General features: G+C 34.8%; 1 protein-coding gene across 1 annotated transcript; it reads left to right on the forward strand.

Annotated features, from left to right (window-relative positions):
* Positions 1 to 1,793: 1,793 nt before the first annotated feature.
* Positions 1,794 to 2,540, forward strand: LOC149250976 (uncharacterized). Its single transcript, XM_089453806.1, has one exon. It carries the CDS (start codon positions 1,794 to 1,796, stop codon positions 2,538 to 2,540), a length of 747 nt encoding a protein of 248 aa, XP_089309932.1.
* Positions 2,541 to 18,925: the final 16,385 nt, after the last annotated feature.

Consider the following 18,925-nt stretch of genomic DNA (forward strand, 5'->3'; position numbering starts at 1 on the left):
TGAAAAATTGAAATTGAGACTTAATATTATGAATTACTGCTAAATGCCTTCTGTAATATTCCAACTCTTTCCTTTCGAAATATTTGAATAATACTCTTTCCTTTTGAAATATTTGTAGTTAAATATTTTTTATAATTATTTTATTTCTATTTTATTAATCATCCTATTAATCATACATATAGATAGTGTTATGAAAATGGTAATTATTTTTCTTTTTGTGGTTGTTAATTAAATGAATCTGAACAAGATGAACACCTGATGGGCTATGGTACCATGAGAGGATAAATGTGAGGGATCTATGCCTAAAAACATGTGTTTTATCTTATCAAAAATATTCATTCGTTTTCTAAACTTAGATGTTAGGTTGAAAGAGGCTCGGAAACAAATCCCACACCATCACTTCTTAAAAATTTGCATGTCGTCTTCTCTCAATTTTTGAAACTATTTAAATAGATCCAAGAAACAAAGAGGAATACACAATTTTTTTGAAATATCAGCACTCATCTTCTATGCTTACATGGAAAGAGCACTAAAGGTACAAATTTATGAGAGACTATGTAATAGAAAAGGAAGTCCCTTCTATATTGTGTGAAACACATAATGTAGGTGCCTAAAAGCTATTTAATGAAAATATATTTGTTTGCACCTCTCAACCTGAATTAAGAGTCTTACTTTCCACAACCAACTATGGTTGGATGAAAATCGCTAAATCTCAATCACCTTGCTTGGTTTACAACATTCAAACAAATAAGTTTTCATTGTACCTATGTTAATACACACACACAGAGACACATACACACACAAACATGGCTCATTTATGGAACACATGATAAATGATTTAATGTCTTTTGTTAACTAATCCTTCGGGATTATTAATGTAAATAGTTAGTTTTAGATTATGTTTTATTAACGTCTAGACATAATTGCCTAGTACCAAGATTGCCATTGTATAAATATTTGTTTATTTCATCAATAAAGTATTGAATTTATTATTGTGGAGTTTACATGGACCTATACAGTGGTATCAGATCATTGGTTATTCATAAACTCCATGATCATTTTGGGTGAAAGAATCATTGAAGGAGCACATTGTGAAAGAGCTAAGAAGTGAAAGGGTTATAGGTTTAAAAAGACGATTTGTATTGGTTGTGGGTTGCTTGACTAGATGCAATGAGTGAAATAGAGCGACGAGGCATTTGTTTCCAAGATTAGTGCCGTGAGTGTTCAATGTGCAATGTGAGTAGAGAAACACATCCATGGTGCCTAATTTTTTTTAATGCTTCTGGTTTCTACTGCGAATATTTATCGTCTCGGAACTTTAAATATGGAGCCTAGGACCAATAACTAGTCATGTTTAGAGGCTTCTTTAAATATGGAGCCTTGGACCAATAACTAGTCATGTTTAGAGGCTTTGATCCTTGACTATTACTTATGCTTTTGTTTTAAATTTACATGACCACATTGGTTTGTGGCATAGAAGGTTTATAAAGGAGGTTGGCTTAGTAAGTGTCGTTATATGTTCTTGGAATGAAAGAATATATTTTTTAATTATGAAATGATATTTATATGACTTATGAAATACTATATGATCTTGGAATGAATGCAGTTTATAAGTTTTCAATGGGTCATTTGTTTCTTTACTGGCAAAGTAAAACAGAGTGCAGTTCAAGGTTAAATAGGGGCAGCTCCAAGGTGAATATATAAAAGAGGTACAACAAAGATGAAGTGGTGGTCAACAACAGTGGTGTGGAGCTTTAAATAAAACACAATGAGAGTCGAGGACTATTGGAAGGATGCCATTTGTGTTGTTGAACACAGATAATATTAAGGACTTACCCAATAATATTAAGGACACTATTAGGCAAGATTGCGTCATTTCCCTTAGGAAGGAAAAGCTCCGCAACAACAACATCAGCAAGGATGAATTCGATGCCCTCAAATCCCTAAACCAGAATAAAGATATCGTGGTTATAAAAGCCGACAAAGGAGGGGTGTCCGACATCCTTAACAAAGAGGACTATTACCAGAAGATGTTGGAACATCTTTGTAATAGTGGAAGCTATAAAAATTTGTCCAATAATCCCTTGAAAAAGATCTCAAGAACTGTGGCTAGTGCTATCAAGTCAAGTAATTATGTGGGTTGTCTTTGCCATAAGCTCATTGAGAGTAGCCCCATTACCCCAAGGATCTATGGGCTTCCAAATATTCACAAGGAGGGGGTTCCCCTTAGGCCCATCTTCAATACCATTGGTGGTGCTACTTACCTTGTTGCTAAATACCTTGCCTTGAAGCTTAGGCCCTTAGCTGGCCTCATAGGGTCTTTCATCAAAGACTTTGCATCCTTTGTTGAAGAGCCTAAGGGCATAAAGCTTGACCTAGGGGACATTCTTGTGAGTTTTGATGTGGTCTCCCTTTACACATGCATTCCTATAAATGAGGCCATTGATGTTATAAATCAGCTCACGAACCCTGATACCGATCGGTTAGTGGAGATCTGTCTCACTTCCACTTTCTTCAGCTTCGAAGGCGAGTTCTATTAACAGACTTGTGGTGTTGCTATGGGCTCCCCCCTATCTCCTGTTGTTGCTAATAATTTTATGGAAGATTTGGAATCCAAGGCTTTGGCCTCAGCCCGTCTCTTGCCCAAGCTCTGGAAGATATTTGTGGATGACAGTGATGTCATCTGGCCTCATGGCCTAGAAGAATTGGATCTTTTCTTCAAGCATCTCAACAATCAATTCCCCTCTATTAAGTTCACTATGGAATAGGAAGTCGATGGATGCCTTCCTTTCCTCGATGTTCTTATTTCAAAGAATAATGATGGTTCCTTCTGCTACCAAGTGTTTTGGAATAAAACACACATTGAGCACTATCTTCATGCTAGAACCCATCATTTCGCGACTCAAAAGTTGGGCATTCTCAACACACTTGCCACTCATGCGCTAAGAATATTTGATAAAAACAACCTTGATAAAGAGAAGGCCCACCACCTTAATGTCTTTGTTAATAATGGTTATAGTAGGCACCTCAGTTAGAAAGATTTCCGTAAAGCCAACAAGAATTCATTGGTCAAGAAAAACCCTAAAGATCGAGTCTTAAGGGTTCATATCCCTTTCATCCAAGGGACTACTGATAATATTGCAAGGATTCTTAGGAAGAATAATGTTCCCTCTACCTTTAGACCCCTTAACACACTCTGTACCTCCCTCTAGTCAGTAAAGGATCCAGTCGACCCTAAGGACATGAAAGGTATCTATGTTATTCCATCTTCCTATGGGATCCCCTATATTGGTGAGATTGGTCGTTTTATTAATCAGAGCATTAATGAGCACTCAACCGACTTAAAACATGGGAGGACCCAGTATTCCACCTTAGCATAACATGCTAAAAAGACAAAGCATCACGTATGTATTGAGAAGGCTCGTGTTATTGCTAGGGCTGCACATTTTCATCACTGGAAATTTAGGGAGCCATTGAGATTGAAAAAATGCCAAACAATCTCAATAGAGATGGAAACTGGAAAATTAGTCATTGCTGGATCCTTGCCCTCTCTTCCTAGACATTTCCCCTGCCCCCGCTCCTTAATTTGTTGTTCCTCGTCATTTTTGGATCGTCGGTATTTCCTTTTGTTATTGTCACTTTGATTTTATGTTTCATTTTTTTGTTCGCCTATTCTCTTTCCATTCCTCTTGATTAATATTGAAACTTTATTGTTTGCTTAAGAAATAAAAATTCCTTTTATAAAAAATTCTTTTCCTAATTATTGATGAAGGATTTTTTAAGATGAGAACTCTTAACTAACCTAATTTATAACAAACTTCTTACTTTCTCCCCATTGGTTTAGTTAATTTTTATCCTTGGTCCCTTATTCAGCTACCTTAATAAGTTATCCTTTAAGGAAATATTCTTATTATATTTTATTAATATATTTAATTAAATAAGGCTTAAGTTTATATTTATTTTAATAGCTCTATTAATAAGGATCGATTAGTAGATTTAACAACAATTAGTTGTTATAGTAATAACTATAACAATACTAACTTACAATTAATTAACTAAATATTTAATTATATAACTCTTATATAAATTTAATGTCAACCCTTTTGATTCGTATTAATTGAATACATTACCTTATTTATATGGATATTAAACTAATTTCCATTAACTATTTAATCAGAAGTAAATTTAATATTGTCCCTTTTAATTTAATTTAATACAAGTAAAACTAACTTACTATTAATTTACTAATTAGTTATTTATGTAATTTTAATTATATAACTTATTTATATATTTAATATTAACACTTTTGGTTCATATTAATTAAATACATTACCTAGTTTATATTTGATATTAAACTAACTTTCAATTAACTAACTAAATATTTATTTATATTACTTAAATATAGGTCATTTCAATAACTAATTAATTCCTATTGATTAATTTTATTTAAATATGTTAATAGGAATATAACTAACTTACTAACTATTTAACAAATTATGTTATCCTATCACTATCCCTTGGTCCAGTCCAGTTTGCTGTTTCCGAGTCAACTATAGCCATTAGACAGTCTAGCTTACGAGTTCAATATGGTTGTTGCGTGGTCAAATATAGCTGTTGGATGTTCTGCTCTGTCTATTTAACCTATATCCTCGGTCTAATTCTTCAACTTGTCCCGATGATGAACCACACTCGTTGGTTCGAAACACATTGACAAATGCATTTGAATGTGATTTACGGTAAAAAAATTTCTCAAAAAACTTGATATGGATCACAGAAGCTTAAATTCAACAAGAGATAATATGCTATGCAATCAGATTTCCATGGCGAAGGGGTAGTAACTATTATGATATATATGCTAAGTTATCTTCGCATGATGAGAAGGTATGTTGAAATTGTCAACAACCATTCATTATTCTGTTGGAAAATTATTTTTCATGAAAGTGATGGAGACAAAGCACAAATATTTTTTCTTTTAACTTTTCATAAAGAGAAAAATAGTGAGGTTTGAACTTAACCCTCCTCAAGGTTATTTTTTATACACACTGTCAAACCACTAAGAATTTTTTTATTTAAAGAGAAGGAGAGAAGAATTTATATTTTTTGAGGAGTATTGCATATACTTGAAAAGGATTTGTTTGAAGAGTTTATTTGGCTGCAAAATAATTATGACTTCAATAGTCTCCATAGTTGGACTTGTGCTTAGTAGAAATGAGAATTATTAAGAATGATTTAGAAAGCTTAAAAGTGCTTTTTTCTTAAACAATTTGTGGGAAGTTTTTCAAGGAAGAACAAATAAAGACAGAAAATAAATTGCACTCAATCAACCTAATAATGAGAAGTAGGGTGAAATTTGTGAGATAAAAGACAACATGACGTATGCATTAATAACTACATCGGTGATAGAAGAGGTAAGCCAATATAGAATTTCTTGTGATACTGCATTTGAAGCATTAAAGAAGCTAAAAGAATTGTATGATTTCCACTAACTTGAAATTATTCAGTTGTTGTTGACATTGTTCAATTTGGAGATGAAATAAATGATCCATTGAAGAGCGCCTCTGAAATAAAAACCATTTTTCATGATATAAAAGCCATTGGAATTGAAGTAGATTTACAACTCAGAAATTTTATAAAGGTCCTTCTCTATTCACACTACTTGGAATCTCTCCAAGCTAGTGGGCAGTTAAAAGACATTACATTTGATAAACTAGTAAACAAAATAGTTGAGAGAGAAAATACCTTAGGGAAGAAAGAGTCTCCACCTAATTTTAATGTAGAAACTTTATGCCTTGCACAAAAGGATTAGAAGTCTCATGGTGAAAGTCCTAGAGGTGATAAATGTACTATAGGTCATCGTAGAAAAAAATTATAGAGGTAGGGGGGCAAACATAATCAGGGAGACAGATAACAAAATGATAGACAACAAAGAAATTTTAATGATAAACATACTATCAAATGTTTTAGATGTGGTAAAATTGGTCATACTACTCCTAACCCTAAAATTCCTTGGGAGAATGTTAGTGAAAGGAGAACAGATGAATGAAAATAAATATCATCCATCATGATATAAGGGAAAATCACCAGAGTCTACACATTACATTGTTTCTCACTGTAATTTTAATGTTAATGATGTTTTCAACACTCCATTTTCTTCATGGTGAGATAGCTGGATTTTGGATTTAGGAGCCACTTGCCATATGACATTTGGGCAAGATTGTTTTGAAACTTTCAATGATAATGTTGATGGTGTTGTTTACTTTGTTGACAAGTCTCATATTAAACCATTGGGCATTCCACAGTTTGAATGAAATTTGATGTCTCTTATCCATATGCGGCAGCAAGGGCATTCTATTCATATATTTGATGGAGTCATCAAGATACAAAGAGCATATGATCATGTAGTTATTATGGCCTATGTGGAAGACTGTACACTTTTAAAATTGAATGGTAATTCATCTACTGATTCTCATGAAAGTTCTATTCTTTTGGTGCATCAAAGTGATATCTTGTCTCCCAGCTTGTTGTGTCACGTTCGATTTGGTGACACCAATTATGGAAGTATAAAAATTATGAAAAAGCAAGGTACTAAAGATCTTCCTACAATTCCAAGAAAGATTACAGCTTGTGATGTTTATATTTTGGGAAAATATTGTCAATAACCTTCTTATAGTTCTTCTTTTAGAGCTTCATGAAAATTAGGTCTCATACATTCAGATTTATGTGGACCTATGCCCGTTGAAACTTCCAATGTAAATAAATTTGTTGACATTTATTGATGATTACTCGAGAATGTGTAGGGTATATTTGTTGAAATATAAGTCACAAGCGTTTGAAGTTTTTTAAACTTTTCATTTGATGATTAAAAATGAAACTCAATAGAATATAGAAATTCTTAGAACTGAGAAAACGGTGGTGAGTATACTTCTCATGTATTTGAACGATATTTGAAGGAAAATGGAATCAAACATAAAACTACCATACCTTATAATCCACAACAAAATGGCGTTGTAGAATGTATGAATAGAACTTTTCTTAATATGATTAGATCTATGATGTTTTTTAAGAATGTGAATTTGATGTTTTAGGGAGAAGCAAGTCTTTTTGCAACTTATATTAGAAATCATTGTCATTCTTTTGTTATCAACAATAAAACTCCTTATGGAATTTGGTTGAATAGACTCCCAATTGTTCACATTAGAGGGTTTTTGGATCCAAGCATTATGCTTTGATTCCTAAGAAACAATGAAATAAATTTGGTGTAAGGAGTTGAAAATGTATATTCTTGGGTTATTCTAATACTTCCAAAGCAAATAGGTTGTATGATGAAGAAAATAATATGTTCATTCTTTCCATAGATGTTTTTTTTTTCTTGAATGAGATAAAGATAATTCCATTATTAACACGAATCTCACTCATTTAGAGAAATTTGCATGTAAAATGTTCTATTTTAAATGTGATAATAATGTTCCACACACTGAAGGGGGGTCCCCATTCTGGATCAATTCATGGTTTTTTCATCTTTGACTCATGAGAATGATTAGGATATTATTTCTAAAGAAAATTTGAAGAATAATGTTGTTTTTATACGGTCATGAATAGTTCATGAAGAACTTGTACATCACGATGAGCAACCATCACAACCACTTCAAAAACCTTTACAAAGATCCACATGTGCTCGAAAAGTTCCAAGCAAGTATGGTGATTTTGAAACAAGAAGTTCTTCTAAATGTGATTCAAGTAACATTTCCCATGACTATGAATTTAATCATTCTACAATTAATTAACCTAGTTGTTTTGAAAAAACTGCTAATTGTGATGAATGGAAGGATGCAATGCAAAAGGAATATGACACACTTATTAGGAATGGAACTTGGAGGTTAGTGGATCCTCCTATTGGCGTCAAACCTATTGGTTGCAAGTGGTTGTACAAGATCAAGTACAAGGCATATGATTAGCTTAAAAAATACAAGGCAATTCTTGTAGCAAAAGACTACACTGAGAAGGAAGATGTTGAATACACAGAGACATTTTCTCTTACAATGAAATGGGGCATGATTAGAACTTTGTTTTCTCCTTCAACTCATAATAACTGTAAGATACACCAAATGAATGTTAAAAAAACCTTTTTGAATGGCGATTTGAAGGAGGTTGAATATATGTTTCACCCAAAAGGTTTTGTTTTCAAAGGCAAAGAGAAAAAGGTATGTAAGTTAGTGAAATATTTGTATGTCCAACAATTGAATTATAAGTTATTTGATATGGATGTTGCAACTATTTTTGTTAAGAAGATTGGAAAGTGATTTGTATATCTAGTTGTGTATGTAGATGATTTGATGATCACAGGAAAAACTCATGAATATATAGCATCAGTCAAAAGAGAATTATTAAAAGTTTTTGACATGACAGATTTGGGTTCACTACATTATTATTTACAAATTGAAGTTGATTAGAAAGCCAAATGTATTTATATTTCTCCAAAGAAGAATAGTGGACAGCTATTGGAAAAATTTGGGATGCATGATTGTAACTCTCTTGCTACTCCTATGGAGAAAATTTTGAGGCTTACTTCCATAGAAGGAAGTATGTTTGAAGATCCAACAAAGTACATGCAAATTTTTGGGTGTTTGAATTTTGTAACTACTACTCTACATGGCATAGCTTTTCTTGTAGGGATACTTTCCATATTCATGCATTCTTTTGTTGTAGGGATACTTTCCATATTCATGCATGAGCCATGTGAAGTTCATTGGAATGCAACAAAGTGAGTGCTCAAGTATTTGAAATACATTCAAACATTTGGCATCAATTATTCCAAAGTTGCATATTTCCATCTCACCAGCTACTCATATTCTAATTTTGATGGAGATAAGGAGAATGTAGGCTCTACTTTTGGTTATTTGATGAGTCTTGGATCAACAACCATTAGTTGGAGATCACCCAAGAAATTTGTTCCTGCTAATTCTACCACCGAATCGGAATATGTTACAGCAACTCAAGCTGCAAAATAAATCATTTGGCTTCAAATAATAGTTGAAGATTTGCACTAGAAACAAAAGGCTTCAACTCCACCACTTATTGAAAACTCTTCTTCAGTTTATTTGGTGAAGAATCCCAAGTTTCATGATCCAATCAAGCAATGTAATCCCAAATATCACTTGATTGTAGACTATGTAGAAGCCAAAGTTATTCATGTGACACATTGTCATACTTCATACATATTTACAAAGGCATTGAGACTTGAAAAGTTTGAAAACATCAAAATGTTAATTGGCATGTCAAGTATCTCTTTGGATTAAGGGGGGAATGTTAACTATTCCTTTGGCATTATTAATGTAGATAGTTAGTTTTAGATTCAGTTTTATTACCATAGACACATACCGATATTGTCATTGTGTAAATATTTGTTTCTTTCATCAATAAAATATCGAAGTTATTATCGTGGACTTGACCGAGGCCTATATAGTTCGTTGTTCAATTTTCCTCCAAAATCCTAAAGACCTTGGCTTATTATATATCTTTTGTTTATTTTTAGGTGTTTAATTTAGATTTGAAAAATAGTTAAATGGAATTTTCCTATCGCCATTGTTAGAGGTATGCCCCTGTTGAGATTTGCATTTTTGTGTTCAAATCCAAAGCAATGAATATGAAAATTTTCTATTTGGACTAACACCTCAAAGTTAAATTAGAGCATGGTAATATCTCTTTTAATTTATTTCTTTTAAATGTGGTTGAAATCAGTACAACAACTTTGACTAATATTGTAGTGGTAGAGATTCAAAGTTCAAGCTATTTTATTGGTTTAAGATCACACAACAAAATTAATTGAGTTGCTACCAAATGCTATACTCAATCACTCCAAGATTGCTTTGGAGGAAAACATGAATTATATACGGTAGATTATGGATAAGACTTGGTTTACTCAAGTGTTAAAATAGTAGTAATGCTCTATCCACATATTTGGGTTCATTTCATAGTATGGTAATGCTACAACTGTTATCACTGATGGTTGACTTCAACTCAAGAAGCTTGGCATGCAACTCTGTATCTTTGGAGAAGCCAATACACATGATTATTGTGAATGAAACTTTCTGCCAAATTCTGTGTACTTGATTTTCAATAAAGAAAGATAGATGCATGCTTCTCTCAGATTACTTTACCTTGTATATTATTTCTCTGCGGTTTAAATAGAGGTGTCAAATTTCATAGGATGCGCATGTGTTTGTTTAAAAGATCCCATCCTCACCATATGGGGCTTCTAGGTTTGTTGAATATACTGAATTTCACCAACAAAGAGTAGTATGATATTTGAAGACCCTGTAAGACCTGAGTTCAAATGCCACTCTCTCTTTTTACTATATAAATATTTAAATATATTAATTACATATGTTAAATTATATTAACCGAGCATAGTAAAAGATTTCATTTTTTTTCATTTTTTCTTTATGCTATATGAAAAGAGCGATGGAAATATGATGAGTGGATGAACAAGAGTATAGAGTATAATAAGAAACGCTTGTCAAAAGGGTTATAGCCTATTAAGTACATGTAGATGTTAATAATAAATTAAAGATTTATGGTGATTCATGAAACACTTAGTCTATGACTTGTAATAAACTTGAGTGTGCCAGTTGTAACAAACTCTAGTTTGCCATCAACGAAGAGGACTGTGTATGTTAGGGTAGAACGAATTGAGTTCTGTGTGATAGGCTAGACATTGCTTCCTAGATATTGCAACATGCATATGGTTTATGTTAGGCTTCTCCCAATTATTAAGTGGGATAATCCTTAGAAAAATTCTGATTCTTCACTTGTTGATTTGATTCTCTATTATGAAACATAATTTTTCTTTTGTAGTGATAAAATGGTTTTTTTTTGTAGTCCGTTGTTTATCATATGCATATACTATGTATAGATATATTTGTTATTAGCTATTGTTATTCTCTTAAGGTGGCAACAAAGAATTATTGAATTATACACATGTTTTTTTTTCTAAGTAAGATTAATCTATTAATATAATGCAGAAAGTAATTACAGACTTTCCTGGCCGTAAAGGGACCCGGCCTTAATCAACATGCAGCCATGAACATAGTCTCAGACTGCCCCAACAAAGGGGAAACCTGTCTAAAAGATAAAAAGAAGTCAAAAAAAAAAAAAAACAACAGTTTAAACCACATTTTCCTGAAGAGACTACCCGGAAATAAAAAACAACATAACTGAAGCACCCATAAAACGAGAGTTTGTCCGGATTGGACCACCACCCCTAAGAGAACTCTAAGGCCACACAAGAAAAGACATAACTGAACCCAATATAAAAGAAGTGCCACTTGGTAGACGAGATCTGCGCGATAAAATCCTCCTTGGCAGGTTCCTCCACAATAGGATAGGCCCAATCATCTGGGTTGTTCGCTTCACCACATCCTGGTGCCTGTTGTCCGCCACGTCCCTCCACCTAATGTCTGCCCTCCCTGCTGCCGGCTTCCACGTGCTGACCCACCATGTCCTCCATGCGTCTTTCCACTGCTGGCATGTCACTTTGAGGGCCCAAGTCATCATGCACACTGCGAGCAGTGGCCTTCCCATGCTGTCTGTTCCGGCCATCATTACCACCCTAATCTTCGTCATTGCCTCTCTTTCAACTAGGACCGACTCTCTTCGTGTCCTCCATGGAAAATGTCATAGGAATGTGCTGCTCATTCTCTTCAGTGATGGAGATGGAGACTGTGGCTACAATGACCGGGCAGTTAAGAGCGCTACGGAACCGGAACTGCGTTACGTGGTCCAGAGGCAGTGGAAAAGGCATAGTGCGAACAACGCTTGATGAGATATGTGGAGACCTGCTCTGCCGCTACCACTTCTTGTATTGAGATACTGGGGATTTTCAGTAGAGGAAGCCCGGGAAGCCTAATTCCATTGATGCAGAGCTGGGGAGTGAGAGATGCCTCCTAGAGTGCCACAGTGTCTGCTACCCATGTGGGGCGAACCATAGTGGAAGAAGGAGCACAGAAAGAGTCAGAGGAAGCAAAAGGAGAATAGACAGAGGAATTTTGCACAGAGGTTATAGAAGGCTGAGGGATGAAAGGCGAATTGCAGAGGTTTGAATGGTAATGGTGATAACAATTGCCTAAGTCAAGGCAACGCACAATCGAGCAGTGGCGCCCTGTGCTGGTTCTCTTGAATGGCACTTCTGCCTCGAGAGGGCAAGCAGAGTGAAATAGGGGCATAATGGGCGCCATGGTTAAAGAGGGAGCGGCTATGCCTCGACTGTAGCATTAATGCCGCGTGTAAGGTGCCCTGAGTCTCATTAACGATGATCTTGCGATGGTTGTAGAGGGCCATGTGGCCACCCTGGTCTGCCATTCAGTGTATAAGGATTAATGACCACCCGCATCCGGGGGAATTATACACATGTTATACACTCTATCTTAACATAATTATAATGTGACACAAAGTTCAAATATACTATGTACTTTAGGTAAAGAAAAGATTTAAAATCAAAATGCAGTGGGATTAATTTAATTTAGAATATATATATATATATATATATATATATATATATATATATATATATAATTGTTATTATTACCATTAGTCGCACAGGTCACCTTCATTCACCAAACAAATTTATAATAATAAAATAATAAATTGGATGGTATATGTTTAAAAAAATAAGCGTATTGAGCTATATAGATGTTATATCCATGTAGGGAACATAGAATTTTTAGATTATGTTTCTCCATATGTGACATATGGAGATGAGTTTTTGATCATATTCACATATGGAGATGAGTTTTTGATCATATTTTTTACATTAGCTAGTTCAGTAAAAGCTTGAAAGACATTAAAATAATAGTAATCATCTGGCAATTTTCTAAAATCCGAATTAAAACTAAATAGAGGAAGGACATCCTTCTTATTGGTACACACTTTTGTGCATCATATGTTACTATGGGAACTATTTTATTTGCTCTAGAATACTTTTTGGATTTTTCATGGACCATATGCAATGCAATTGAAATTGAAACACAAAACTTCAAACTAGCGACTCCATGTTAGTCTTGATCATGATCAACCCTTGGATATTAATATTGCAAGCATTATAGACCAACATAGAAAAAGGAATTGTGAGCGTCCTACTACTCTAATATATTCGGAGCCAGAGGAAAATAGAACTAGGACTACCTATATTTAAAATTTTGTGATCAAGAGAGGAGCAAAGAAAGAGACAGAGATTTGTTGTCTCTGCTCTGCTCTCCGCTTGCTATATAACTAGTTTCTTGCTTTCAGAAAGGCCAGTACTCGGCGTCTTGATCTTTCATTTGCTCATTGAAGGAGTTTCTCCGTGTAGATTTGACAACGTTCTTATTAGCTACAATGAAATAGGCCGAACCACTGACTGCCAATCAAAGTAGATACAACACGACATCAGCATGCAGTTCATGACGTAACCATTTTAGTGAGAGAGGTCAGCCCAATTAAACAGATGAATGAGTGACAATGAGAATGGAAAAAGATGTATCACTGTGCCTCGAAGCAAAATATTTAGTAATTAAGAATTCTTCATCAAAGCATGCATGAATTCATAACAATGCAACCATTTTAGTAAGGCAATTTAATATTAAAATAGTATTTTTTTCGTATTTAAAAAGCTAAAATAGTATATTAATGTTGTCTGCAAATTTGTCATGAAATTGATGGAAACTAAGGAGAATTGAGCAACTGACCTGGAGGAATATCTAATTTAAGTTCTTTAATTAATTAATTAAAGAGTTAATGGTAGAGATGATGAGCGCCTGTGCAGCATGGTTGACATTAGCTCTTGCCCAAGGAATCGCCCTTGTTGGATTTATTAACATTAACCCAACCCAGCAGTTAAGAAAAAGACCCAATTATATGAATACTAATATTAATATTAGTCAATGACTTGACTTAGTAAGATTGCTTCAGTTACAAAATCCACGAACTGTGCTAATGGCTACCCATGCCATTGCAGATGGTTCTTCTTAAATAAGATAATTGCTCTTCCTTAATGTTAAAATAAGATAATTACTTTTGCCTGAGGAGTTAGCTCAAAATAGAGATAGCTCAAAATAGAGAGTAGTTAAGTGAGTGATTGCATGATTGACTGTTGAGTCAAGTAGAGTTAACTGATAGACCATTTTATAAGATAATTGCTCGTGCATGAAGAGTTAGCTAAAAATAGAGAGTCAATTAACTGAGTGATTACATGATTGAGTGTTGAGTCAAGTATAGTTAACTGATAGACAACTTTGAGTATGTGGTTGCATGTAGGTGCATCTAAAAAATATTTTAAGTAGTAGGCTAATTGGAAACTAGGTTCATTGTAATCAAAAAAACATTTGTGATCAATAGTAGAACAACCCCTGTTTTATGTGTGAATTTGTTTTGCCTTCTCTGCCTTTCGAAGAAATTGATATCAGAGCTAGAGTATCTAAAAGAGCTTAAAAAATCTGCAGCAGCAACTTGTAGAGCAACATTGCGTCAATGATAATTCTCGGCTAGATTCAAAAGCTTTAAATCACAGCCAGAGTCGAAAGTTTTCTTCGTTGTAACCGAGCCATACTTCAGTTGAATTTTTCGTGAAAGAAAAAGCCTAGAGCAGTCCACGGTGATTTGCAGAGCCACTCTGATCCATTAAATCAAAGAGCGTTGTAGCCTGCCTGAACGGTTAAGGAAGCAGATTAAAGGTTCAAAAAATTTCGAAGGACACGTCAACAAGAAAGGGCAAGTTTAAAATTGAAAGGAATAGTCACGTAGTTTTTAAAACTCACGTGATCTTTTAAAGCGAAGTGGGTACTATCTTTAACTGGTTTTATCATACGATTTGTTTTTGGAAAAGTGACTATAAATAGTTTTTTTATATAAAGATTTTTTATATATAATTTTGTTTTGTTTTGTTTTGTTTTGTTTTGTGTTTTTTTTTTTTTATATATATATATATATAAGAGTTTTTATATTAAAAAATAATAAAGAGTTTTATTTTATTAAGGAAAATTTTGAATATAAGAGATTTTTTCTTAAAAAGAAGCTTTACTAAGTTTATTAAAGGATACATTTATTTTTGGGTTTTTTAAGAGATATCTTTTTTTCCATAAAAATGGTTTTTTCAAATTTGCAACTCCAGTTCCCACCATTTATAAGGAAAGATTATGATGTGTGGGTCATTAAGATGGCGATTATGTTGCAGGCACATGATGTTTGGGATTATGTCAAGTTTGGATTTTCAGAACCTAAGAACGAAGAAGAAGAACAAGCTCTTAGTAATATAGAGAGAGAACAATGGAAAAAAGACAAGAAGAAGAATGCACATGCATTGCAGTTTATTCAGGAGGGAGTGGACCTAGCAACGTTCAAGAAGATTATGACCATGTCTTCAGAAAAAGTGGCATGGGATACTTTGGTGACAAACTATAAAGATATGGTCAAAGTCAATATTGTTAAGTTGGAGAATATTAGGAGATATTTTGAAAGTCTACAGATGAAGGAGACAGAGGACATCGATTCTTTCATGAATTAAGTCATAACTGTCGTAAATCAGTTAAAGATTTATGATGAAGATATAAATGACCAAAGAGTGGTTTAGTGTTGGCATTATGTTTCTGGTATGGCTATATGTTACAGATGTTGTACTTAATGCAACTCCCGTGGCAAGGCTCTCATTTGTTGAAAATTAAGAAGTACGCAGGAAATCAGTTCAGAAGGTGCGTACCCGCAGGTACACCATGCAGGGACCGCGTCCAGATACGCTGGCCAGCCGTTCAGGAGGTGCGTCCCCCAGTGCACACATTTCAAGGCAAAGAAATTCACTGTGGGGTTTTCTTATGTGTTACTCTTGGTATTTAGCCGACGGTATTGGGTTACTATGGTGTCGGCTCGTGGTATTGTTCCATGATTTTAGGAGGAAGCTTGCCTATATAAAGCAAAGGAGATCATTTGGCTTGTGTATGTTTTGGGTTGAATATCTTATGAGGGCTAGATCTGGTCTAGATCTAAACAAGGCGAATCTACTGATGGACCGAGATCTCTTCGGCGCATGTTCAGATCTGTAGATCTGACTGTCTGGGTTACTTCTGAAGTCTTGAAATCATCTATGCCCGGGGGTACGCAGTGCAGAAACAGGAGATTTGCGTCGTTACGCAGAGCAGAGACAGGAGACCTGCGTCGGTACGCAAAGCAGAAGAAGGGGAGCTGCGTCGGTACGCAGAGCGACTAAGGTTCAGGTGCGTCCGCATAGTAAAAGTACGCGGCGCAATAGTATTTTTGGGTGCATCCCTGCAGTAATAGTACGCAGTGCGGTTGAAGGAACAGTGCGTGGGCACGCAGGCCACAAAAGGGAAAACTGCGTCCCTGTCTTAAAATGTTTTGTTGATTGAATTTTTCTGTTGATAAGGTGTTCTGGGTTAGTTCTGTTATTGCTGATCTGATAACTGTAGTGGATTGTAACCTTTATGTACTTGATGATCATTTGATGCTTTATGAAAAGAAGTAGGGGGTTGTAGCTCCCTTCCAGGAGAGACTGGAAAACGAGAGAGAGAGAGTTGTAGCTCTCTGCAGGTTGCAGCCTGCGTACTGGTAAAGGACTGCACCAGTACAAAACCATTGTAAAAGGAGCTTCTAATTTGAAAGAAGATAGAGACATATTGCAGCAGGTGGTTTTCACCCACATTGGGTTTCCACCTTACATCTTGTGTTCTTTGGTGTGACTATTTGTTTTCTTTGTTCATGCTCATTATTTTATGGTACTGACATGCAAAACTAATTCAAAGAACAAATAAGGAAGATTTATTAAAAGAGTTAGATAATACTGATTCGCCCCCCCTCTCAGTGTTATTTCCAACAATTGGTATCAGAGCAGGTCCTTCAGAGAAGCTTGATCGCTTGAAGGTAGATCGTTCATCATGAGCAACTACGAGAGAGAAGCATCAATCAGGCCACCAGTTTTTGATGGGACAAACTTCAATTATTGGAAGGTAAGAGTTACTGCCTATCTTCAATCTCTTGGTACAGAAGTTTGGGACATAGTAGAGACAGGCTATGCTTTTCCTTCAGCTACTCCTACAGATGCAGCCGAGAAAAAGAAGTATGAAACAAATGCGAAAGCAGTCAGTACTCTATTAGGATGTATATCTCAATCAGAATTCATGAAGGTAATGCACTATAAATCCGCAAAAGAGATATGGGACAAAATTGTCACGAGCTATGAAGGAGATGAACAGGTAAAGCGTGCTAAACTTCAAACTCTCAGAATTCAGTATGAGACTCTCAAAATGTATAATGATGAAAGTGTGGCTAACTATTTTTTTCGGGTAGATGAGGTTGTTAATTGTATGAAAAATTTGGGTGAAGAAATAAAAGAGGCTATTGTGGTTGAAAAGGTTCTAAGATCATTGTCCCCCAAGTTTGAATCTAAAGTATCTGCAATAGAAGAAAAGGAAAATCTACGAATTCTTACTATGTCTCAGCTACATGGAATTCTAACATCTTATGAAATGAGAAAGGGAGGTCCATCAGACAGAAGAGAAGCTGCTTTCAAGGCATCAGGCAAAGGAGGTTATTATGAAGCAAGCATGTCACAGAAGAAGAGGAAGAAGAATCAAACTTTGTCAGAAATCTTCAAAGGGGTTGTGGAAGGTTCAGAGGTAAGTTACCTTTTAAATGCTTTGCTTGTGGAAGAGTAGGTCATTATGCTGCAAAATGTCCTTATAAGGATAAAGGAAAGGAACCTGCTAGATGGAACAAGAAACAGAATGCAAATAAGGAAAGCTACTACACTCATGATGAAGATGAACAAGGTAATGAATATAAGTTGTTAATGGCATTTGAAGATGATGATTATATGGATGCTATAGATGTGGATAACCTTTATGATGAGATTACTAGACTCAAGAGATGTATAGAAGAAAAGAACATGATCATTGATACTCTACAATTTCAAATTGATGAAAAGGAAAAACATCTTGAAAAATTAGAAGGTGAAATTGTTGGTCTTAGAAAAGAGATTGAGAAAACAAAAGCTATTAATCTCAAGTTTGTCAAAGGATCTGAAACTTTGGATGAGATTATCAATGTGCAGCGGTCTCCTCTAAACAAGACAGGTCTGGGCTATAATGGAGAAACTTCTCAAGCATCCACCTCAAAAAGTTATCTTGATGCAGCAAGAAGAAATGAGCAAAAGAACAATGAAGATCATCAGGTAAAGCAGGGACGAATTACAAACAGAAACTATCAGGGGCAATCCATCTTAAGGGTAAACAAAAGCTACAACCAGCCACAGGTAAAATCTTCTCAATTTGGTTCAAGAATAGATGAAAATAGAAATTACAATCAGTTGGCTGGTAGATTCGATAACCGCAGAAGTTTCTTCAATGGACAATGTTTTTCTTGTCATAACTTTGGCCACAAAGCAGCTCAATGTGTTGCATATAAAACAATCATGACTAGGGAAGCTCAAAAACAAAGAAGTATGACAGGGATTACAAAAAGGACCTATAACAACTTTTCGGTTCTTGAAAATGAAGTTGAATGTTCTATTTGCAATAACTTTGGTCATGAAGACTCTGAATGCAGGAGCAGGTTTCAGCAGAAAAAGGAACAAGCCTCAAGCACCAAAACATGGAGAATAAAGGAACCTCAAACAGAAAGATGTGGGATAGCATTTTATGCAGAGGGATAGGAAAATCTATGGTACATTGACAGTGGATGTTCGAAGCATATGACAGGTGATAAAGAAAAACTTGAGTCTTATTCTGCTCTAGAAAAGGGAAAGAAAGTATCTTTTGGAAATGATACTCCTGCAACTATAAAAGGAAAAGGCATTGCTCTGTTAAAAGAAAAGGTCAAGGCTGGAAATGTTTTGTATGTTGATGGATTGAAGCATAATCTTCTAAGTGTCAGCCAGATGTGTGAT

The sequence above is a fragment of the Pinus tabuliformis genome, chromosome 7 (genome assembly GCF_031772625.1).
Source record: "Pinus tabuliformis cultivar Carrire ecotype Pingquan chromosome 7, CPIR1, whole genome shotgun sequence".
In the NCBI taxonomy this organism is placed as follows: Eukaryota; Viridiplantae; Streptophyta; class Pinopsida; order Pinales; family Pinaceae; genus Pinus; species Pinus tabuliformis.